The sequence below is a fragment of the Martes martes genome (genome assembly GCF_963455335.1).
Source record: "Martes martes genome assembly, chromosome: 2".
NCBI lineage: Eukaryota > Metazoa > Chordata > Mammalia > Carnivora > Mustelidae > Martes > Martes martes.
In genome coordinates, this window is record NC_137889.1 from 70,243,634 (window position 1) to 70,269,912 (window position 26,279).

Here is a 26,279-nt window from a genome sequence, read left to right on the forward strand (position 1 = left end):
CTTCTATATAATCTTCAACAGCACTTGACCAAAATAAAATCTCAATTTTTTTTCACTTTCAACAGATATTATATGTTAATATTGCAAACCTAAATCCAAAAGCTGAAAAAGGAAAACCTGTGAATCTGATATGAAACAGACTATGAAGATGAGATTTTCAATAACTTGCATTCAAATAAGCCAATATTAAATATAAGAATGTATTTAGTGGGATGCCCTGGCACTTGCTAACGCCTTATCTTTTACAATATTATGAACAATACCAACTTCAAAAGGTTTGTATCAGTGGAAAAAGAAAGAATCTGGCTTCGATCTCTGACAACAATGCCATATCAAAAGATTAAACTACATTTAGTGGGGAGCCTGGGTTGCTCAGTCAGTTAAGCGTCTGCCTTCAGCTCAGGTCACGATCCCGGGGTCCTGGAATCCAGCCCCATAGCGGGCTCCCTGCTGAGTGGGGAGCCTGCTTCTCCCTCTCCCTCTTAATGCCCCCTCATGCTCTTTCTAGCATACTCTATCTCAAATAAATAAAATCTTTAATAAATGAAGATTTCTTTAAAAAGAACTGTACTGACATATCATACTATTTTTAATTTCATTTTCACCTCATTCATTCTATCTATTCCAATAAATATAAACTGACCAAAAAAACTGTACTTAGTGGGGAAACAACTCAGATGCATAATTCCTTTCCTAATGAATATAAGACTTTCAGGGACATAAATAAAATACACCTCTCGTCCCCACAAACCCAACCTATTAAATATTACTGCTTTCCTTTTCTTGAGAAATCTAATATATGTCTATATATACATCTAAATATATGTAGATTCCAACAGATACAGATATAGACAGATTTATGTGTATGTATTTTTTAAAAAGGGTACCTATTGCAATTGTCAGGTCTCTTCTGAGGGCAAATCCCACTAATCTTTGAGATTCTTTTGACATTATGACAGGAAAGCCATTGTAGCTAGTTTCATTAATCATGTTTTCTATATCATCCACTGTCATATTGTCCTGTGTCAAGACGGCTAAGGGAGGATCATTCCTTCGAGGTCTCATGACATCAGCAGCCAGGGTGGTATGAGTGAATTCTTCTTTTGCATCCAAGAAAGGGTATCCATTTAACCGGATATGCGCTTCATAAATGCCTTCCCTACCAAAAGCATCGCCAACCCATTTACTGGTCATAACAGCAGCCATAAGGGGAACAATGTATTCCAAGCCTCCGGTAAGCTCAAAAACAATAACCACCAGGGAGACAGTCATCCTTGTCACACCACCTGGAAAAAAAAAAAAATAAATAAGCACCACTGGTCAAGGAGGACAGGAACATGTTAATGGAATTTTTGTACTAGGCATTTGAACATGAATTGTAAATAAAACTTAGTGAAAAGGATTATCATCAAAAACTGCTACTCCTCAGGGCACCTGGGTGGTTCAGTGTGTTAAAGTCTCTTTCTTCGGTTCAGTTCAGGTCTCAGGGTCCTGGGATCGAGCCCCGCATCGAGCCCCGCATAGAGCTCTCTGCTCAGTGGGGAGCCTGCTTCCCCCTCTCTCTCTCTCTGCCTGCCTCTCTGCCTACTTGGGATCTCTGTCTGTCAAATAAATAAATAAAATCTTTAAAAAAAAAAAAAACTGCTACTCCTCTCTTAGGACAATTATCACTATTTTAATAAGATCTAGAGAAACAATGATTTTCTTTAGTTAACACAAAAGACTATTAAAATAACATTTCAAAATCTGTTTACTTCACAGTACACAGCCAACCAACTAAAGCAAGCCTGCCATTCTGGTTTATTGCTATAGCAAGGACATAATTTCACTCTTATGAAAGCTGATTATTAAGAATTTGGTGAAGCATGTAAGAGCTACCTTTTATGTCACAGCTGCCAATTTACAAATCAAGTTCATATGTGGGTAGAATATTAAGTTAATACACATCTCTATTCTGTATCTTTTCAAAATGAGTAAAATATTTCAATGCCTTGTGATTTCTGTTAACAGGGTAATATCCCCTCCCTTGGAAAACTCATCTATTTGTTTACCCAAATCATCTACCTAAGTAGATGGATGAACTACCATCTGTATGCTGATGCCTCATAATCCACATGTCTCCACTTACTGTTGCATTTGTCCCATGTCTCCAACTCTGCCTACCTTATCTTATTGTTTGCTTGTCTCATTTTCCAACCGTAAAAAGACTCTGGATGACCCACTGTCATAAAAAACACCACACACTTAAAACCAAAATCCTCTTCTTCCCCCAAAGAGCTACCCATTCCAACTTCCCTGACTCTAGCACCAGCACTACATTCTTCTCGGCAACCTAGACAGTCATTTCACATCCATCTCTTTACTTTAACCCAACACCTAGACCCTCACCCAGTCCTATTTGATTTGCTTTGCAAAATATCCATGGGTCCCTTTCTCAATACTGTCACTATTACCAAACTAGTCCAGACTCTCAAGACTTTGTTCTTTAATTTTAATACTGTTTTATCTTACCTCCTTGACTGCGGGCCCCATTACCTTCAATCCACTTTATAAATCATGTTCCCAGGTTAATCTTTCCTAAGTACTACTTTCACCATGTTGCTCCTTTGCTCAAAAACCTACCAGAGCTCACCAGTTCATACTGTATTAAGCTTAAACTCTTCCTTTTGGTTTTCTAACCTAAAAATAGAAGGAAGAAAGAACCTACTATATATTATATATCTACACTATGCCAGGCATGTCCCTAGTCAGTTCATAAAGGCTTTTTTTTTTTAAACTAAGCGACTTATTTTAACCAGGCACTGTGCTAACAGTTTTACATGCATTTGATCTCATTTAATCCTCAAAACAACAGTAGGAGATAAAAAGTTATTATTTCTGTTTTAAAGATAAGAAAATAAAAAATCAAAGCAAAGGAACACTCCCAAAGTCATCAAGCTACAAATCCCAAAGCCACAATTCTTCCACAGATCTAACCAATTCCAAATACAAACTGATCTCGACACAAATCATTGCCTCTTCATAATCTGGTTCCTTCTCACTAACCCAACTTCATTTCCCAAAAGTATCCAAAACACACTCTCTACTTCAATATTGTCAGTATCTTCAAAGCTCCATGAATACTAAATTTATCCCTATCCCAATTCCTTTGCCTTCAGATGATTATATTCCTCAAAAAAAGTCCTCTTCTTTATGTTTTTTTTTTTGAACCTCCCCTCCCCACTTTTATTAACATTTATAAATTGGCACCTTCCATAGGTACTATCATTTTAACCCACAGGACCATCAGAAGACAAAGTCCTCTTCTTTAAATGCTACTCATCTTTTTTCTTTTTTTTTTTTAAGGTTTTATTTATTTATTTAACAGAGAGAAACACAGCGAGAGAGGGAATACAAGCAGGGGGAGAGGGAGAGGGAGAAGCAGGCTTCCTGCTGAGCAGGGACCCTGATGCGGGGCTCGATCCCAGGACTCCAGGATCATGACCTGAGCTGAAGGCAGGTACTTAAAGACTGAGCCACCCAGTCTGCCTAAATGCTACCAATTTTAAGTAAAGCTCATGTTCTACTCTACCTGAACTACATCAGCTCTCTTTTTCTCTAGATTCCTATAACTTCCATAGACTCATTATGTAATACTCATTATATAATCATTAAATTGCTCAGTATTGTTTTCTCAGTTTTGATCTTGTCTCCCCAACTTGACTGTACTTGAGGTTGGGCCCATGTTTTATACTTCTTTTTGTATCACTCCCTGCACCTAGCACTGTTGAAGAGAAAGTGCTAAATAGAAAGTGGATAACTACTAAATAATTGCTACTTTGATGAAAATGATTCTTTCCCTCACTTGGACTTGATATTATACTTCTGAAGATCAGTAATTACATAATTTTGATTCACTGAACAAAAATCAGTCAAAATACCAACTATTATTAAATATCATAACCAAAATTCAGCTGACATTTTGAATATAAAAAAAATAACTATTTTTTGGGACACCTGGGTGGCTCAGTTGGTTAAGCAGCTGCCTTCGGCTCAGGTCATGATCCCAGCGTCCTAGGATCGAGTCCCACATCAGGCTCCTTGCTCAGCAGGGAGCCTGCTTCTCCATTTGCCTGCCTGTGCTCGCTCTCTCGCTCTCTCTCTTTCTGACAAATAAATAAATAAAATCTTAAAAAAAAAACAACTATTTTTCATATCCAAGAGGACAATATATAGACTCTTAAGTATTTAATGCAGATATATATTTTTTTCATTAAAACAATAGTTACTTTTCTTCATTTTGCTATAAATGCACCTTAAATGGAGGAGGGCTGGTAAAGAAATCTACTACAGCCAACTCTAAGTCACTGCAGAGCCAGAGCTACTCTGACGCTTTGCTAGAATGCTAATCTCAGGAATCATGCTACGGCCATCATAGGCAAGCCAAGATCCTTGACAGTGAAAAGAAAAAACTCTCCTTGGACAAGATTCAAATTAAACCTATGCTGTACTGAGACGTTTTCTGTCACAAACCATTATACAATATTTAAAAGATGCTAACCACCATTAAATGTTTGCATTAACAAATGTTTAGAGACAGGCAAAATGAAAACCAGTACTATATAAACATCATATAATAGTAGTACTGTTTCATTTTAGTTTCAACATTCTCTTCCTCTGTCCTGTACCACCCTCACCCATCTCACCAGCTAAGCATAAACGTGCTCTCACTCTTGCTCTTTTCTCTCTCAGATTCACAAACATCCATCCACAGACATAGTTAAATTACCTAAGCATGCAGCAGCACCAACCATGGCATAAAGGCCAGGTGTAATGCAATCAGCTCCAACCTCACACCACTCCTTAAAGATAAACCAGTCATGGTGATAATAAGCAAGCTGTTCCACTGCAATCCCCACGATCCTTCCGGCAATCGCTCCAATGGCCATGCTGGGAATGAATAAGCCTGATGGCACCTGTAACAGAAACACAGTGCTTAACTGGGCACAGAGTCTCTACTTGGATGCTTGGAACCTACATTCTATGGACCTCTTTCTAACACTTTTGATTCTTTTCACAATTTATTTATATAGCAAAATCCGAGTACAAATAAAACTAAGGCAAAATACCGTTCTACTGGTACCTTAATAATTTCATGAATTCAGTTAAAGTATCACGTGACATTCTCCAGCCCAAAGAGAAAATAACCCAAGGTTATTTATCCTTTAGCTCAAGGGTTCCTTAAATGCCAGTCCCTAATAAAAATTTTAGTAGTCTATGCAGAAATGGGGAAGGAAAAAAAAGGACAATATGAAGCAGTTTTCACAAAATAAAATCAATTCAGTGAGAAGTACTGTCCTTTACTCCACAATTACATCCTTCCTACATATCTGTTGTCTATCAAATGATAAAAATATTAGATGCGATTCCTCTTAAGTGGTACAGTGTGAAGCAGACAATCTTACCAGGTCCTTCAAATATTTTTTAGTGATACATATAAGGAGAAAAATGTTTACTGATCAATTAAATTTAATGAAGAAAATAGGAACAGTAAACATCTTAAGCAAGATCATTTAAAGATTAAAATTCTAATAGCTCTAAAATGTTCTGGATAGGAAATAAGGTGAGCACAAAATGATGGCACGTTGAACATGGACCAGGATCATTAAAAGGTCATCCAAATAAATAGAAGAGATCAAAATATGTTCTATTCTACTGCCAGTCAGGATTCTTCAGCCAGAGCACCGTGCAATGTGAGATTAACAAAGACTTGCCAATTGTCTCCAGCATCCTGTAGCTCAACTAAAGATAAGAAAGTTGGGATTTATAGAAAATCAGCTTACATAGAAACAGGAGCTTCAATAGTTGCTCTAACTTGATTCACTATGAAAAAACTTTTAACTTCAAGGTTTTTCTATTATTTAACACTCATACCCGGTGGAATAAATAGAGAACAACAGAAAAGAAAGAGACCATATTTCAAAAACTATCATGATTTTGTAGAAATTAAGGTGTTATTCCACATAAGTTACATCTGTGAAAGAATATTATCACTACTGAATATTATTTAAAAAACAATTAGCTGACATTTGATCTTCATATACAGCATGACAGTCATATAAGAAAATAACATTTATTGGCAAATCACTAATTAATCAACGTTATTCTCACTTTTGCACATTCAAATGAAGTAATGTGCCAGGGCACTGGGCCTAGTTCCTTTAAATCTTTTATGGAAAAAGACATGGTATTCACATGCTAGTAATTTAACAGAGTCTGCAGTGTCCTTTCAAGCGAATACCCTATAGCATGACAAGGTGGAGTAACGGCTCCTCGAAGTTTCTATATCCTGATTACTATGAATTCCTTATGTTACACAGTAAGGAGGAATTAAGGTTGCAGGTAAAAATTAAGGTTGTTAATCAGCTGACTTTAAAACAGGAGATTATCCTAGATTACCTGGGTGGGCTCAAAGTAATCACAAAGGTTATTTTAAATGTGGAAGAATGATTTAGAAGAGTTAGTGACAGGATAATGAGGTAAAAGAAAGACTTAACTACCCATTGCTGGCTTTGAAGATGGGAGAAGGGGGCCATGAGCCAAGGAATATGGGCAGCCTCTAGAAGGCTGGAAAAGGCAAGAAATGGACTTTCCCCTACAATCTCCATACATCCCTACGATCACCCTGATTTTAGCCCAATGAGACCAATTTTGGACTTCTGATCTCCAAAACTGTAATGAATATGTGTGATTTTTAAGCCACTAAGTTTGTGGCAGTTTATTATAGTAGCAAAAGGAAACTAATGTAAGTGCTTTTAAAACATGATCATGAATTCCCTGGCACTGCTCCCATTAAGAGACAGGCCTCTGTGACTTCCCAGACAAATAGAAAGTAACATGAGGCATGGTGCATGACTTCCCTAGCCAGGTTAAAAAAACAATTCTCTTGGGACACTGAGCTACCATGTAAGAAATCTAAATGCCCAGAAGGCACCATGCTAGAAAAACCAGAGAGACAGACAGAGAGAGAGACAGAGAGAAAGAGATGTTCAGGAGCCCAGATGTTCCAGACCCAGTTATCTGACTCTTCCCAGCTCAGGTGGTAGATGACCAGCCTTAACCATGCCTGATGACATATATGACAGACCACAAACAAAGCATGCCCTGTTGAGTCCTTCTCAAATTATTGACTCAATAGCAAGAGCAAAATAAAGAGTTATCTTAAATTGCTGGGTTTGGGGGTAATTTGTTAGACAGTAACAGATAACCATGTTCAACAATATATCCAAAAGAATTCTTTTATTCATTACTTAAAATGAAACACAAAAGATAAGAACTTTTTCAGCCTACACTTATGAAATAACCACTTTCAGATAAGCATTGCACTGCTCATTTCACATAAAATTCTTAAATATGTCAAAATTACTTAAATAGCACCTCACATTAGCACTTACCTTGATACCAAAAGTGAATACTGTCATGATAATTTTAAATATGAGTGCTAAGCATAACTGCCAGATAGCTGAATATACTCCCAGGCCTGCTGGACGATCAGGAATATCATCGACAATTTTACTGGCATTCATGTCATTTCTGTAGTCACAAAGAGAAGAGGATTCCAGAGGACCGCAGTCTGTAAAAAGCTCTTTGATCAGCTCACTTGTATTGAGCCTGGTATATGGATTAGGGAAGGCTATCACCGCAGTAATGGCAGCAACAACAATAACTTCAAGAACAGGATATTTTCCGAATCTGGTGGATTTGCGTCGACGACACCAGGCAATATTTGCCCTAATGAAAAAGGCTCCCCAAAGCCCTCCAAATACTCCGAGGAGAATAAAAGGGAACAGTTCAAAAAGGTACCACGGTGTGTGGTACTCCACATAAAAAAGGACCAGACGGCTGTTACCAAATGGATTGATGGATCTCAAAACAAATGCAGCCACTAAAGCAGCAAAGAATGATCTCCATAAAGTTTTAAGAGGAAAGTAATAGCTAACCTAAAAAAAAAGGGGGGGGGGAGAAAAATTAATAGTATAATTTTATAAGATGTTTCTGATATAACTTTAATATCATAGTCTAAATTTTTGCTGTTTAACTAGAGTTTACATATAATACATTTTACTGTGGTAAGAAAAAAATAGATGTTTTATTAACTTTGGCTATCACATCATTACAAGTTCCCAATATCAACTGATCAAAAATGTCTATAATAATTATTTCAGATACCTAGCATTGTTTTATTTTCAAAATGAGTTTCACCTCCAATTTAATCATGTAGTTAGGAATAAGTGCACCATCACCAACTCCTATTAGCTCATAAAGAAGTATTTGTTTCTTCTACATTAAAGAAAAAAGAGGAAAACAACACAAACTGGAAAAGTAAATTTTAAACCATTCCTAATCATTTTGTGTAAACATGTAAAAAAGTCTTAAGCACCAGAGAAAACAAGAAATATGCCACTGATGCGACTAAAATCATCTTCTTAAACATGAATAACTACCCCAGAAATAAGCATACAAGACAAACTCACAATTTAGGAATTAATTAAAACTTTTAAAATAAAAACATGGGTGATAATTTAACAAACAGTGGTTAAATCCATTTAACTAAGCCAAATCCATTTTTGCTTACTTTTAAGTATGTCAACAAAGTTAAACTTTAAATAATCACTTAATATTTATACACGAATAACATTTTTAAGGCTTTTCTCAAAGTAAAGGGCACATGTAACGTATTACTCTGTAGGTAAGAAGAAGCGAAAAATAACTTTATGAAGTTAAACCTGAAAACTTAAAAATACAGTCTATATCTATTACACTAGCTATAAAACTGAAAAGTGTACCAAAATATATATTTTAATGGTAATTATACATAATGTTATAGTTGTTGTTTTCTTTACTTACCTCTTCCAGGCTAAAAAGAACTCCTCCAATTGGTGCACCAAAAGCTACAGAAACCCCTGCAGCTGAGGCAGCTGATAGCACCTAAAAAAGAGGATTTGGCTTATTTCATATATTCTTAGAAATTCAAATATGCCAAATGAAAGTTCCTCATGTTGCTTGAATTTTTGAAATGCCTCTTCTGAAGTTAACTCACATGTCTACCCCTTTTCTCCCCAAGCAGAGGCAAATATTTATATCCTCTAAAAAGATATTTTTTTCTCTTCTGCTTTAATTGAAAGGACACTCACATATTCAATATTCAGTTAAAAGACATTTGTGTGAGATACACTAATGTAAACAGGATGCAAAGAAGAAAAGGCAATGAATACAGACAATTCTCAAGATGTTTGGGAAGACCAGTGGAGAGAATAGTAACTGGGGTTTAGGGGAAGAGAAGTTTACTTCTATTTTTATTTTTATTTTTTTTAAGATTTTATTTATTTATTTGACAGACAGAGATCACAAGTAGGCAGAGAGGCAAGCAGAGAGAGAGAGAGGAGGAAGCAGGCTCCCCGCTGAGCAGAGAGCCTGATGTGGGGCTCAATCTCAGGACCCTGGGATCATGACCCAAGCCAAAGACAGAGGCCTTATCCCACTGAGCCACCCGGGTGCCCCAAGAAGTTTATTTTTAAATGGGATATAATTTTTTCATATTTTAGAGCTAACTTCTTCATCATTAATAATTACTGCTTTCTAAGTAAGCTCTATGCCCAATGTGGGGCCTGAACTCAAGATCTCTGAGATCAAGAGTCACAAGCTCTACTGACTGAGCCAGCCAGGCACCCCTAACAATTTACTGTTTTCTAAATCATAGTAAAATATCGAGAGAACTTAAAACCTACTGAGTTACCTTATTTTCACTACTCTAAATCCTCTGAAAATACCACTGCTGCCAATATGGAAAGCCTCATTCTAAAGCGCAAACAATGGCTTCCCCCTAGTTAAAGAAGACAAAAATATCCACAAAAGCTTTTAGAGATCTTCTCCCCAATTCCCCAGTCCGTCACTTGGACATTGCCCACTTCTCAGCAGTGTGAAGCCAACTACACATATAAATTCACTGGACACTTACATTGTAATTACTTTTCTAAGAACCTTTGTTCTTTCACTATTTCATTCCAGTAAATATCCAAGGGTACCAAACCATTTTACCAAATGATCAATTTTACATTTATGAAAAAGAAACTGAAAATAATCGAAATTAAATTATATATATTAAGACCATGATCTCCATTTTTAGGCTGCTTCTGGCAAATTAAAAATAAGCAAATACTCATTTTAATTAAATTGTACCTGGCTAGGGCGCCTGGGTGGTGCAGTTGGTTAAGCATCCAACTCTTGGTTTTGGCTCAGGTCTGATCTCAGGGTCAGAGATCAGATCAGATCAGGTGAGATGGGTCCCCAAGTTGGGCTCCGTTCTCAGTGAGGGGCCTGCTTGGTTTCTCTCTCCCTCTCCCTCTGCCTCCACCCCTGCTCTCTTGCTCTCTCTCTTTCTTAAATAAATAAATATTTTTAAAAAAATAAGTAAATTGTACCTGGCTTTAAGAATGCAGACTCTGAAAAAAAAAAAAAAAAAAAGAATGCAGACTCTGCTTATTTGGGAGAGGACAGTAAATTAAGTGATTTTGTTTTTTCCCACTAAAGGATTGTAGACAACACACTTAACTGAATTCTCTGACTATGCATTTAATGTACCAGAATTTTACAATCAAGCTAACACCCAGTACCCATAACTCACACAAGTTTTAACGTTCTGTAAGTATTAAGAAATTATTTAATTAAAAATGTCAAGGAACTGAACATGGGAAGAAAGCCAAAATATGAGGCCTTCATGTTTCCAACTAACAACTAAACTCTAACCATTTATATACTAAGGTGAACAAAGCTAATGTCATAAACATTACTAATCATCACAGTGTACATCTTAAAATTTAAGTGAATGTAATTTCTATGGCATTTTCTAATAAATTACATTTTGCACTTAAGATGAATAAATAAAAATAAAAATCTTACCCCCAAAATGTCAAGATACAATAGCAAGGAAAGGAAATGCACTGGAGAGACAAATGCTGTATCTCCATTTTAGCCCTAATCTGCTATGCTTCAATGTAGTTTGAGGTTATGTTTTGTATGGCTTTTAACATACACACATATCCACAGTCACAGCAGAAATAGTAGTAGTAGTATGGAGTACAGACTTTAGAGTCAGAGAAAAATAAATTTTAATCCATACTCCTGACACTCTGATTACATAATCTTGGACAAGTTAGCATTTTATGCCCTAACTTCCTATCTATAAATGGGGATAATAGTGCCAAGTTAATAGGATTATTGTGGATTTAAATTTTAAAATGCAAGAGCTTGTCACAGAGCCAGATACATTATAAGTAATCAATAATGTTAGCAATTTGTATTAGAGCATAGTACTACAATCACATTATCATTCAGAGATGGAACTATGATGGTCTGAAGTGTTCCCCTTTCAGACTACTGCCAATGCATTAACAGTGTTTTAGTACTAACACTAAAATGAAGGAGTACTCATTTCAATTGAAAAATCAAACACTTTGATAAAAATATTCTACTTTTTTGTTATATTATTAAAACAACAGGATAAGGGGCGCCTGGGTGGCTCAGTGGGTTAAAGCCTCTGCCTTCGGCTCAGGTCATGATCCCAGGGTCCTGGGATCGAGCCCCACATCGGGCTCTCTGCTCAGCGGGGAGCCTGCTTCCCTTCCTCTCTCTCTGCCTGCTTCTCTGCCTACTTGTGATCTCTCTCTGTCAAATAAATAAATAAAATCTTAAAAAAATAATAATAAAATAGGATGAAAGGTCCTGTGAGAGGGTCAGAGACCTCTGAGTTCTCAGTATTTAATGATATAAAAATATGGTATCTTAAAAACCTAAAGTGCTCTGTATCACCTTGGCCTACAGATTAGATTGGGAAAAAAAGAAGGGATTGGGCTCCCGAAGTGTAGAGCTAATACAAAAGGTCTCAGGAGCCCATTTTTCTTCTAGAAAATATCCACAGCAATGTACAAACATTAGGGAACTCTGTAATACCTAAAGCTTAAAGCCTTCCTAGAAATACTTGGGCTGGCCTTAAAAAAAAAAAAAAAAAAAAAAAAAGGTAAAGGAAATAAATGCTTGTAAACAGCTGAATAAAGAGGAATTCCTATATTCCCTTTAGTGTGACTCTCTGATTTAAACCTCAAGAGGTCTTAAAGGCCCTCAGAACATCTTCATGGTGGCAGCTAGCTCTCTGCAGATGACACACCTCTCTCAGGGGCATTAGATACTTCCTCCAGAGGAAAACAGCTATTAAGACTTCCTAACCCTGGAAAAATACTGATGGTGAGAAATCAGAGGAAAAATAATGTTACATTTGGGAAAAACTTCAGAGGAAGAAAGGTGTAAAGCAAAGCAAAAACAAATGGAAAAAGCTTTGTAAAATTCAACGGAAACCAATGGACACCAAGCAGTCTATCAAAACTTCTCTAAAATATCACAGTAACTGAGCAGCACTGGGAATGGATTCCAAAAAGTCATTAGAGATACTCAAAAAGGGGGAAAGAAGCAAGCAATTTTCACATTTGAATGTGAATATAGAATTTATTCAAAAAATAAAAAGAGTTAAAAACATGATCTTTACACTAGAAAATTCTCACTGATATAAGTCTATGTAATAGATATTTATCTGTCAAATAAACCACAAAAGACACTTACCTCCCTTTTTTTAGCTTCATTTGTGCTATACTTTGGAAAGAGGTAGGAAAAAATATTTCCACAGCAACAGGCGACATGTACCAGAGGTCCTTCTTTTCCTAAACTCAAACCTGATGCCACAGCCAGTACTAATGTGATGGTTTTAATCATTAAAGTCCATTTTCCCAAGTAACCTCTGATAATGAATCCACTTAAAATAGTTTTAATCTACAAAGAAAAGATTAGAACAGCTTAATTTCCTTTAAGAAAGAGGAAAATTAAAGTAATTTAAGTTACTCTCTTGTTTTACTTACAAAACTGCCTTGCAAATTTTTCTGGTGCACCATGGAACAATTCAAAATTTTTCAAAAGCTTTAACTATTATGCTACAAATAATAAATCTAGATCATATTCTAATTCTCTCCTCAAGCAAGGATTGAAGGCAACCCTATCTCATGAACAAAACTAGGATATAAGTCCATGTTAAAGGGAATACAGACCTTAATACAAGGATTTTAATTACATAACAAGGAAAAGGTAAATTTTAATACTTCTGTTGTAGAAATTGTTAGATACATTCCGACATGCTGTGTCAGAACTTAGGATATTTTGTCTTCTCAGAGTGCAGTCATTATGTGTAATATTTTCCTATATATTAAGAAGGGCAAGTGACAACAGCTAAATGCTGCATGATACTGCCCCTTAAAGACATTCTTAATTAACAAAAATTTTTAAATCACTAAAATTAAGTTTCAAAAGGAAATTCATTAGAAAAAGCTGATAACTTACTTAAGACAGAAAAATTAAAAGGAGAAAGATGTGAATTTCCATCACACCATTCAATCCTAAGTGTATTCTTTAAATTACACCATTCAAGCCTGAATATATTCTTTAAATTACTGTTGATAAAAAATAAAACCCAAAACTTTGTACTATTGCCTCACCGTGGTCAAATGTCTATTTAAAGTACAAAATGGTTATAAAGATTATCTGCCAAATTCAAGAATTATTAACTTAATTAAAATATAGTCATAAAAAGGGAGTGAATATATTCAAATCTGGTTCATAGCAGCAAAACATCAACTAATCCATCAAAGAATTTTAGGCCACATAATACTTTTCCAGCTTTATAACTGAGTGTTCTGATATTTGTTTAGTCATATGCTAAATTAGTGGTAGAGGAAAAAAAAATCAACCTCCACAGTTAATGAAATGATGATGGAGAAGAAGTTCTTGTGATAATCAGCTTACATTTTTAAAATTTTCTTTCTCATATTACAATTTCCTCAGAAAAACAACTACTTTCCCCCACCAAAGGCAAAAGATTAACATCATAACAATTATTAAATGTTTAATGATACTAAAATATTGCATGGCTTACCTCTGGGATTCCAGAGCCACAGGCATATGGAGCAAATACTTTTACCAGGGAAACGGCAAGAAAGGCAAAACTCAAGGCCCAAAAGATGTACATTATGTAATTCATGATGTAAGAGCCAGGACCCTAAAAGGCAAATCATTTAATAGTAGGAATTTAATGTACAGTGCACCCCGAATGCAAGTGCTTTCCACATAAAAAACTTGTGTGAAACTCATAAAAGTTTCCTGGTTTACTTCCACAATAGTTAAAGCTTTATATGAACAAAATATTTAAGAAGAACCAAAAAACATTTATATATACAAAGAGGCTTAATCTGTTTAATGTTTTCCTAGATATTTTTTGATACCTAAAATCTTATTGCTGAAAATCAGCTATACTTTAACTTCTGCCTACCCACAAATCACATTTTGGAAAGAGCTGAAGATAAAATTGCATTTGCACTGTGACTGCATTCTGCTGCAATTCTGAAGATCAAGTGAGAAACAGCATACTGGCCATGTTATCAGCAAATATATTCTTTCTCGCTCAAAAATTTAGCTAGAACAAAATTTTTAAAACATCCTTATGACCAGGTAACTATATGTATTATACAATATTCTAACTTTTACAATGTTCTTCATTACAGAACATCAAGAACAGTAATCATTTAAATATAATGCTACAAAGAAAAAAATCTATGGATTTCTTTAAGATGTCTCCAGTTACAAGGCTTATTTTACTAAACTTTTTGATAATTTATACTTCCCAACAATCATGGTATGTCAAGCAGTTTTAATAACTTCATACTGACTTTCTGTGATTATACAGATCTTACTGCACTTCTCTTCTTCAATAAGATATATTTAATGTCATAATTGAATAGACTTGAATATGACTTGAATGTGTCATAATTGAATAGACTTGAATGTAGTTAACTAATAAAGAGCTTCTTGAAACTTTACATTTTACTCGCTGCAATGTATTCTCCTATTTTCCAATCTGTCCTATTACATTTTACTTTTAATGCAGTTGCAACCATTTAATATGTGAGTAATTCAACTGAAGACTCATTTAGCCATCTCAATTTTTAATTCATTTCAAACCCAGCAAGACTTACTTCTGCTTGACCTATGATTAATTCTGCCCATGTTTTCCACTGTGGGCATTTATCCCTCTCTTCAAATGTTGTTTCATTAGATCCCCAACAACACTGTTCATGGTTGTACCACAGTGCACTAAGGCAAATGCCCTCCTTGAGATCAGTCATCCAATCAGCAGCAATGTCTATTAATCCAGCCAATGCCCCTGTAAAAACACGTTGAAGGTAGTTAAAAAAAAAAAAAAGTTAAATCCATTTTTGGAGTGTTAAGAACTACCAAGTTAAGAGGTTCAAAGAAAGCTGGGGATTCCCTATACATAAAGGGAATATTATATAAATTTAAATATTATATAAATTTAAGATTTTTAAGTCTTAGGTATAAATAATTTTATATTACTTCTAAAAAAGTAGAGACAGCCACTTTTTAATATAAAATGGCTATTCTTTGTTTGAAATTAAAACTAGTTACATTATTTAAATTAACTGTGATTTGTAATAAAGGTTTTTAAAAGATGCTAAAACATCTTTAAAAGACAGCTAGGAGAAGGTTCACAAATCAGGTTATTAAAGTCTGAGTTTTTACTATTATGTTTCAATATGCAATTTAATAAATTTACAAACTATCTCAATATCATTAAAATTTAATGTTCATTAGAAATAAGTAGTGAAACTCATAGCACTAATGAATCACTGTGACAGACTGTTTTTTCCCTTAAATAACAAAAAATTAAATGTACCAAGATCATTTTAATGACAGAATACAAAAAATATACAACTTTGTGGACAAAATCTAAGACCTTCTCATCATATAAAAAGATCAAAAGGTCACATACACAGTGGTCACAAAATTCTTGTGCATGTCAATTAGAGGTATCAGTACTTCCCTCTAGACTCCACATAAATTTTAATTTTCCTCATGTTCTTGTAGACGTAATCTTCGACGGTGGAAACTGAAAGTCATTAAAAGAGTCCTTAATGTTTGCTTTCAGATCTTCAACTCCTACTTCTTAAAATCTCACACACAGGCACTTTGTGGGCCCCCGACAGCATGGTAGTTAAAATGCAGACTCTTGAGCTGAACTGCCTAAACGTAAATCTTTGCTGGGCCACTTACTAGCCACACAACCTCAGCCACGTTACCAAACTCTCTGTGCTCCAGGCACCTCATCTGTAAAATGGCTGTGACGGTGGCACTTATACCACAGGACTGCCATGCAGTTTACATACTTGTAAAGACTTCAAGGCGGTACATGGCACATAGGAAGCACTCAAAAAATAAGTAGCTACTTACTATGATGTTAATATTAAAAGATACTTTATTATCTGGACCAAACCACCTATTTTACAGACACAGAAACTGAAACCCAGAAAGATAAACCAAACTGCATAAACAAAGTGACAGAGCCAAGACTAGACTCTAAAGCATTCTGCCTCCTAGCAGTCTTATATTTAAGAAGATCTCTTGAAACAAAATAAATACCTTTAAAAATCCAACGGGACCTGAAAAAAACATTGTGGGAAGGAGGGGAGAACGATTTATTTTTCTGTTAACCAAAAAAGGATTACATTAAAATTTTTCTTTACCTGATGCCAATCCTGTTAGTGTTACTACTAGCCATCCTGACCATGCATCATATAAACTTTTTGTCATTTCCCATGCTGATTCTTTCTTTTTGCTGTTAATCTGAAATTAGAAATGTTTATGCTTAATTTTTCAAACTATGAACAGAAGCCACAATCCTAGAATCTAACAATTTTTTTCAGTTATTATACACGAGATAGTAATCTATAAACTAAATCATGGGAAGGGTGAGTTTGGGGCAGAATCACTACGTCAGACAGTTCTTACACCTGTAAACCAGATGATAAACATCTATCCAGAGATTTGCATTTTTAACAAAAACCTCAGGATTTAAGAGCAAGGGGTCCATAAACCACACAGAGTCTGGTCTACACTGTTTTAAATTGAATCAAATTTAGCTGATACATAACTTTTATATCAACAGAAATAAGACATTATGGCTTGAAATGTTTGTCATTTCCTGACCACTTTCTGGTTCTAGCAATTAAGTGGATTATAATGTTCTTTAAAACAAAAGTTAATAACAGTATCATGCCCATAAGTACAGTATAGAATCATCATGTAACTAAAAGGCCTGCCAAAATTTGTAGGCCTGTAAATATGCAGGTATGCAGAACTCTAATCCCATTTGTAGGGTCCAGAGGCTCTCTTCTATCACTGTGTAAGGCAGAGGTGTCCCCTACTGAATACAGTGGAGGAAGTGTGATTAGCAGGATAGGAATAGATTTGATTTCCAGATCTCACTAGACTAAGACACAAGAAGGCAACTCTTCTTCTCTTAGTAAGAAAGTACTTTTAAACCTATCCCTAACTAGCCCAAACCTCTTCCATTCTATTAAGATTGTTTAAAAAGCCATATTCCTGGGCTGCCTGAGTGGCTCAGTCAGATAAGCATCTGCTTCAGGCTTGGGTCATGATCCCAGGGTCCTAGAATAGAGTCCCACATTGGCTCCCTGCTCCATGGGTGGTCTGCTTCTCCCTCTCCCCCTGCCTGCCACTCCCCTTGTTTGTGCACTTTCTCTCCATCAAATAAATAAAATCTTGAAAAAATAAATAAATAAATAAAAATAAAAAGCCCATATTCTCAGTCTAGGACTTCAGTGCTCAAATCATCCCACAGTATAGCTACAGCTGGAATTCAAAAATCTGGTCTACTTCCTTACTAAAAAGGCTCAGTTAAGTTCTGGGATGAATAAGGCAATTTTATACCTTCTATATTATAAGCAACTAATGACAGATACTAAGCATTCTTTAGAGTCTGAAGGTAGGTTCATTTCTTTCAAAAATAATCATTAAACCCCATGTTGCTTTTTCTCAGTAACTGTAATGTTTCATATTACATGAGTTAAAAATTTGGTGATTATCTAAATGTTCATCAATACTGCACTGGTTAAGTAAATTGCAGTATACGCAATAAAAAATTCTGCACTCACTAAAAAAGAAAGAGATAGATGTAGTGTTATGCAGGGGAGAAAAGCAAGGTGGGTAGAACTGTGTACAGTACGCTACCATCTTTCTAAGAAAAAATAAGCATATAAATATACGGGCTTGTATTTTTTAAAAATAAAGGGATAAACCATATAGTTTTAAAAGTAAATCATTAAGAGGGTAGCAATAGGTTAGAACTGAAACGGGAGTTTAAAACGAAGTAGTTTGTATGTGTGACCTTAATGGGATAAATGCTAAGAACAAAAACTATTGGGGAAAAAAAGGAAAGATAAGTAAGCACATCAATGGTGATAGCATTGGTAAATAATCTGAAACTGTTGTGTGTGTATTTTGAAGTAAACTATATGATTATACATGTGATGTTGAGATTTTTGGCATGACTGAAAGATGGTACAGATTTAAGAACTAGCGGCTAAATAAAAGCCCTTTAGTACTGAATTTAAATTAGAAAGTTCCCATAAACTTATGAGGCCAGAAAACAGTGGCCAACCCAGAGGCAAGAAGTACGTCTAGTGCCCACACTGCCTATAAATCATCTTCCTTCCAAGGAACCAGGGCTCCTTGGAAAAGTGGCTGACTCCAGATATGGTGCAGGAAATGTATCAGATGAGCGAGATCATCTTGTTTTCCTAGAATATGCCAAAGTCTACTAAGGATGTGTCAAAGGACACAGGCACCAATCCAGGTCTCTTCTAGTCAAAAATGGAATAACACAGGCATCAATAAAGATAATAATGGGGATGATTAAGATACATCAAATATGTTCCAATCTATGAGTGCATGAAGATACAGAAACAGAAGTCAAACAAACAAACCAAACTCTCACTGGTCAACTTGGAGGATACTAGGGAACTATCTAATTTCAAACTTCCCCTTTTCTGTATAATCTGAACTTTACAGAACCCAAATAATCGAAGGTTCTCTTTACAGAAATTTTCATGCTAATAAATAAAGAAGGAATGACAATTAGATTACCGACATTTTGTAAAATACTGAAATAGTAATATCTGAAATGATATAATGTTGATTTACCTCAAAACTGGAGGTAGGAGGGGTATAAGTCTAATAAAAAGTTTTGGGGGAAAAAGAATTAGGTACTTATACACACTGACATATAGAGTCTTCTTTTAATGTAATGTTTTAAAAAACAGTAAAGGGGCGTCTGGGTGGCTGAGTCAGTTAAGTGTCTGTCTTTGGCTCAGGTCATGATCTCAGGATCCTGCAATGGAGTCCTGTGTCAGTCTTCCTGCTTAGCAGGGAACCTGCTTTTCCCTCTGCCCGCCACTCCCCCTGCTTGTGCTCTCTCTGTCAAATAAATAAATTAAATCTTTAAAATAAATAAATGAAATAAAAAACAGCAATAAGAACATCTATGTATAGAATTTCCCAGGTTTTAAAAAAAAATTTTTTATGCATAGATCAAAGTACAGAGAATGGTATTTGACCTATCTAGAAAGAGACCTTTAATAAGATTAGCTAAGACACTGACTACTTCATATTATTTTAAATGTTTCAAGATCTGTGGACTACCTTCAAAATCAAAGAGAAAAGTATATCATGGTATCTTTTAGTTTTAATTTGCTTTAGAATTTTATGAACATGATGTCTTACAGACACTTTCATACTACCTCACTTTGAAACACATTTAAACTCCAACCTGAGTATGTTAGTGAGTTGTAAATGTATACAGTTCTAACTACAACTGATTTACCTAACACTCATACAAGATGCAGGAGTTACACTGTGCCTGCAATAGGCATATGGGATTAAAACACTGGTTCTTATAATGTGGTCACATACACTCTGAGGGTCCCTAAGACCTTCTCAAACAGGTCTTCAAGATAAAAACTATTTTCATTGTAATATTAAAACACGATGTGCCTATTTCACTGTGTTTACATTTTCACTGATAATGCAAAAGCAAATGCAAAACGGCTGCTCCCAAGCACAAATCAAGGCAGTAGCATCCAAACATACTGGTAGTCATCCTATTCTTCACTGCCACGTATCTCAGTAAAAAAAAACAAAGTAAACACCAGTTTCACTTACGAATGACTTTGATGAAGTAGTAAAAATTATTATGCCTCAATCATTGAGCCTTGTTTATATTAGGTGCGATGACTTAGGTATATATAAAGCCTTTTGATGCATACTGAAGTATGAGGTTATGCCTTGAGGAAAAGTATTTATGTGATTTACAAAATAAAGCTGACACCTGCACATGATATGCCATTTTTACTTGAAAGAAAGATACCAAACTATGGTTTTTCAGACTTGGGAATCTCACAGGCATCTTCCAAAAAACAAACCAAAGAAGTCTATCATTTCAAGTGAAATAAATATGTATTTGTTTCTAGTGACAGAATTTGAGCTTTGAAGTAAAACGAATTTTGGAAAACTTGTATCTATCACTGTAAGTATGACAGATTCCCAATACTTAAAGACTTATAAAGAGATCAGTGTTGATATTAACAAATGTTTTTTAATATCATCTAATGAAAAGTGTCAATACTTGAAAGAACTGCATAAAACAGTGAATATTTTCCAAATGATCACTGCATGATGTTACAAAATTATTCATTAGAGTTGAAGGTGAACTAACAGATTTTACTTTAACAAAAGATAAAAAGTTCACTGATAGTTTCAGATTACCCACTGGCAACTAATCTTTAAGAAACTACCACCTGTCAGTTTGGTATAGAATCAAAGAATATCCACAATGGTATAAAAAGGTTATTAAAATATTCCTAGATTTCCCAACTACCCACCTATATGAGGTTGGATTTTCTTCATATATTTCAACCCAAATAACATACCACAACAGACTGAAGGCAGAAGCAGATATTAAAATCCAGCAGTCTTTCATTAAACCAACAATAATGAGATTTATAAAAATGTAACATATATCACCGCAATGATGACAGACTCCTTATTTCTTATAAGGATCCTTATAAGAATGACATTTTTCATTATACAATATTAAAAAAATCATACTTGTTAGTATCAACCCTGATCTCTTTAGAAAAGTCTTTAAGTACTGGGAATCAGTCACTAAATATTTTTTTATTTTGGGAAACACAGTTATTTTTCATAAAAATATGTTTTCTTTTGTTTTTATAAAACTATGTTTTGATATTAATGTGTAATGGAGTTTTGTTACTTTTAAATAAATCAACGTTTTTTAATTTCTCAGTTTCTGTATCTAATATGGTAAATATCAATTAATATAACCACATAAACTAAGTTCCCTAGGCATCCTCAATAACTGTTTAGTTTTGAGTTTAATAGTGTTCCTGATGAATGGATAAAGAGAATGCAGTATATATATGCAATGGAATATACTCAACCAACAAAAAAATGAAATTTTGTCATCTGCAACAACATGGATGGAACTAGAGGGTATTATGCTATGCAAAATCAGAGAAAAACAGTTATAATATGATTTCACTCATATATGGAATTTAAGAAACAAAACAGAGTAGCAAAGAGGAAGGGGGGGAAAAATAAAACAAGACTTAATCAGAGAGGGAGACAAACCATAAGAGACTCTTAACCATAGGAAGCAAACAGGGTTGCTGAAGGGGAGGAGGGTCGGGGTATCAGGTAACAGGGTGATGGGCATTAAAAAGGGCACATGATGTAATGAGCACTGTGTGTTACATACAACTGATGAATCACCGAACTCTACCTCTGAAACTTATACTATGTTAATTAATTGAATTTAAATTAAAAAAATAAATCTAAAAAATAAGTATTCTCAGATGATAAAATAAAATAAAATAAAAATGTGTTCTAAGATGAAAAACTTTGAAAACTTTGAAAATCACCACTGGATTGTATCTTCAAAAAGGTAAATACTGACTGATGAATCTCAGAGGTTATACTTGTCATAAACAAAATAATCTAATTCTAATTTCAACTTTACTATACATGCACACATTAATATGAAAGGTTTTAACTAATTTTACAAGCAGTTATTTTCATTTATAAGTAAATTTCAGACCTTAAAGTTTTATAACAAGCCTTTTGGAATTTGGAATTTTATTTTTCAAAGAGAGTTTTTTCTTTTAATTTATTTTTGGATTACATCAGTAAGTCACAACTCACAAGTGGCACTTTTAAGCCATTCTTCTTTTAATGTTTTTTATTTAATGGATAAAATACAGATAAAACTTTAAAATTTTTATTTTTTTTAATTTAGCAGAAATTTATCTATTTCTCTTTTTGATGTTACAAATGGAATAGCTGATTTCTGAAGAAATTTTAGCCCAACTCTTTTTAGCCCAAGATGTATCTGAAATAAACATTTGCTATAAAAACCAATGGAAATATTACTACAATGTAAGTAATTCTTTTTTAATTAGTGATTCATTACAACAATTAAATATGCCCTTTACAGGACTCAATCTGAGAAATCCCAGCATTTAAAACTGAGAAAGGAGGGTGCCTGGGTGGTTCAGTCAATTAAGCATCTGCCTTCAGTTCAGCTCATGATCCTAGGGTCCTGGGATTGAGTTCGCATCAGGTTCCCTGCTCATTGGTGAGCCTGCTTCTCCTTCTCCCTTCCCACCCCTGCTCATGTTCTCTCTCTCTCTCAAAACTAAATTTATTTATTTTTTTTTAAAAGATTATTTATTTATTTATTTGACAGAGAGAGAAATCACAAGTAGGCAGAAGTAGGCAGAGAGGCAGGCAGATAGAGAGGGAGAAGCAGGCTCCCTGCTGAGCAGAGAGCCTGATGTGGGGCTCGATCCCAGGACCCTGGGATCATGACCTGAGCCGAAGGCAGAGGCTTAACCCACTGAGCCACCCAGGCGCCCCATCTCAAAACTAAATTTAAAAAAACAAACAAAATCACTTTAAAAATAAATAAATAAATAAATAAATAAAACTGAGAAAGGAGATAAAAGAAAACAGTAAAATCCCACGAAGCTATCTCTCCAATATGCTGCTTCTTTTGTAATAATAGGAATTACATAACAACTTTCCTCCTTTACTGTAGCTGCTATGCTGCTCAAAGACAAAAATCATGCTGACTCTATACCTCAATCTTCCTCCCCAACTCACATGCTGTGTTTTCCTGGTCCTTCCTTTTTTGAACTATTTTACTTTTTTATTTTAAGCTACCTAAGTCCTTTCCAGAGGTATAAACAAACTTTTTTTAAAAATTACATAGAGAGAAAAAAAAAAATTACTCATAAAATGTAGAAATTTATTTAAATGTACTTTAATGCATGATATATATTTTGGTAGCCTGAGATCACTGGCAAAAATATATTATTAAATTATCTAGTTATACACTACACTACAAATTACTGAATACACTTACCCGTCTATGCCTTTCTCTGTCTTTACATTTCTCTCGCACCCAGTCAATAGTATGGAAATCATCATATGTACCAACACCTGGAATTGGTTCATCCAAAAGATCCAGCAAGTGTGTAGAACTGTTAATGCTGCCTCCATTTGTCATTGTATAATGAGTTCCTACAAAGCAAAAAAAAAGAACAGTATGTTTTATGAGAGACAATGGTGAACTATGTAACCTTCTTAATAGTTTACTAGTAATTCATAAAGAAATAGTATCACTTGAAATATAGTAAAACAGAGGAAGGAAAACATCAAGAAAAGTCATCCAAAACTTTGAAATAAGGCTAAAGACCATGGCATGTCCTTTCACACGTATACTACAGTATCAAAAATAAGCCTGCCTAGTAGTCATCTTTTGCTCTGAGGCAGAAGACTTTGATTTATTATTTTCTATTGATTAGGACATTGACTCTGTAAAGTTAGATAATAACTTAGAGAAGATTGATAAATTGAAAATTATTGTTTTCATTCAGCAAAAGTGTAATTCAATTTCATCTAGTAGAAAAGATAATACTTAAGAGTTCTAGTGTTGGGGAAGAAAAAAAAAAAAGAGTTCTAGTGTTGGGGTTTTTGTTTTTGCCCTGTAAGAAAATTTCTCACTGATACTTCGTCATCTCACACATTCTCCTCTAAGTCATCTTTGTCATCAAGCTAGTTTCCTCACTAGAACTAAATAAATCTTTGACATGTGTTCACTATATACTTATAAGTGACTTAATACCAGGAAAGACACTGAAAGACAATTCACAAAAAAGACTTAAATTTTAAAAGCTCAATCCAACACAAATGGCTCTTAAATTTAAAAAGTTCAATCCAACACAAAAAAGAGAAATACAGGGGCACCTGGGTGGCTCAGTGGTTTAGGCCTCTGCCTTCGGCTCAGGTCATGATCCCAGCGTCCTGGGATCGAGCCCCGCATCGGGCTCTCTGCTCAGCGGGGAGCCTGCTTCCTCCCTTCTCTCTCTGCCTGCCTCTCTGCCTACTTGTGATCTGTCTGTCAAATAAGTAAATAAAAAATCTTAAAAAAAAAAAAAGAGAAATACAAATCAAACCTACAATATAATTTTCCTCTTTCACACTGGTAAAGATTAAACAGGTGACTAAGGCACTGAGTTAGCAAAGTTATGGGGAAAGAATGCTTGCCACAAAATTATTAGTTTAAGTATAAACTGGTATAACCCCTCTGGAAAGTCAAAGCTACCAAAATTTAAATACACAGATGCTCTCAAACCCAGCAAAGTCCACTTCCAAAAAAAATTTTTTTGCAGTTACACTTGCATAAATCCCTAAGTTACACACAGTGTGGTAAAACATCTTACTGTGTGCTCTAGAAGGAAAACAAAAACAAATTAATGCCAAAGTGCTTATAATCCAAAAGAAGGGTCAAAAAAAGAGCCAGAAATAAATACTTTAGGCTTTGGAGGCCACATAGTCACAACAACACAACTCTGCCATAGTAGCACAAAAGAAATCACAGATAATATATAATGAATGGGTATGGCTGTGTTTCAATAATACTTTACAAAACAGGTGAAGAGCAGCATTTGGCCCAACCACTGATGTAAAGTCTCTACAGCACAAACCAAACTCAACTGAAGACATTTACCAGGAATTTTGTACTTAATGGCACTCTTCTAGATAGTATAGGAGGTACAAAGGTAATAAAAACATTGTCCCTGACTCAATATAATACTGAATATTATGAACAAACTTAAACTTAATGTCTATTTACTTCTACCAGGTAGAACAGGGTTCTCTCTTCCCTTCCTATCTGATATATTTGCCTTGGAAATATCTGCCTTGGAAAGTATAAAACTTCTAAAAGAAGAAAAGTATATTGATCTCAGTGTTCTGGCAGATGTACTCCAGGAATGAATAATGTATCATTCTTGGCTGAGGGTTTAAAAGCTCAATCCCTGCAACAGCCCATGTTGATTTACATAAAACAACCTTATGCGTTTTTATACTAGCTCTTTCTTCCTCTCTCTACCCTGATTTTATTCAGCAATTTCCACTCGGTAAAAGCTGGCTGAAAGGCCACAAATTTTCTTAAGAAAAAACTACTGGAGAATAAACATGATGAGTATTTATAATGTCTGGACAAATTTGAGAATCTCGGACTCTGCTTTCTATATGATAATAAAATTGGTAATTTGAAACATGTTTTTGGAAGGACGTATTAAAAGCTTCAATGGTCTTCTGATATGATGACATCACTTCTAGCCAAAAATGCATAAACTGAATCTTAAAAGGAAAAACAAACACAAGTTGAGGAAAATTCTATAAAATAAATGGCTTACATTCTTCAAAAAATGTCAGTCATGAAAGACAAAGAATAACTGAGGAACTGTTCTAGATTAAAGGAGAAATGACATGACAACTAAATGTAACAGGTGCTTCTAGATTATTAGAATGTGGACAAGGAAAAAAATGGGGTTTTTTTTGTTTACATTAAAGCACAGAGTAAAGTAACTGGAAAATTTGTAAACAGTCTTTAGATCAGATAATGGTACATATCAGTATCAATCTTCTGATTTTGAAAACTGTACTGTGGCTATATATTAGGGAATGTTCATTCATAAGGAAATACACACTTAAGTATTTATACACACAAACACATTTGATGTATTATACATACACACACACAAAACAGTATGTGTTATAGCAAATAGCCCAAAGAACAGTGAGAAAAAGAGTAAGAGACAGAATAAACAAATGTGGTAAAATGTTAACATTTCAGAAATCTGGGTGAAAGGTATAGAGGATTCTTTTCATTATTTTTCAACATC

At 34.8% G+C, this 26,279-nt stretch overlaps 1 protein-coding gene across 4 annotated transcripts in view; it reads right to left on the reverse strand.

Moving 5' to 3' along the window:
- The window catches only part of CLCN3 (chloride voltage-gated channel 3), a 93,297-nt gene that overhangs the window by 14,349 nt on the left and 52,669 nt on the right, over nt 1-26,279 (reverse strand). For all 4 annotated transcript variants that reach the window (XM_080796766.1, XM_080796764.1, XM_080796767.1 and 1 more), the window contains 9 exons: nt 23,450-23,607; nt 16,674-16,773; nt 15,108-15,295; nt 14,012-14,134; nt 12,652-12,858; nt 8,887-8,967; nt 7,434-7,979; nt 4,769-4,955; nt 888-1,286 (listed from right to left, as the gene is read on the reverse strand). In XM_080796766.1, coding sequence (XP_080652892.1) covers nt 888-1,286; nt 4,769-4,955; nt 7,434-7,979; nt 8,887-8,967; nt 12,652-12,858; nt 14,012-14,134; nt 15,108-15,295; nt 16,674-16,773; nt 23,450-23,607 — 1,989 coding nt within the window. The remainder of the gene's footprint in view (nt 1-887; nt 1,287-4,768; nt 4,956-7,433; nt 7,980-8,886; nt 8,968-12,651; nt 12,859-14,011; nt 14,135-15,107; nt 15,296-16,673; nt 16,774-23,449; nt 23,608-26,279) is intronic.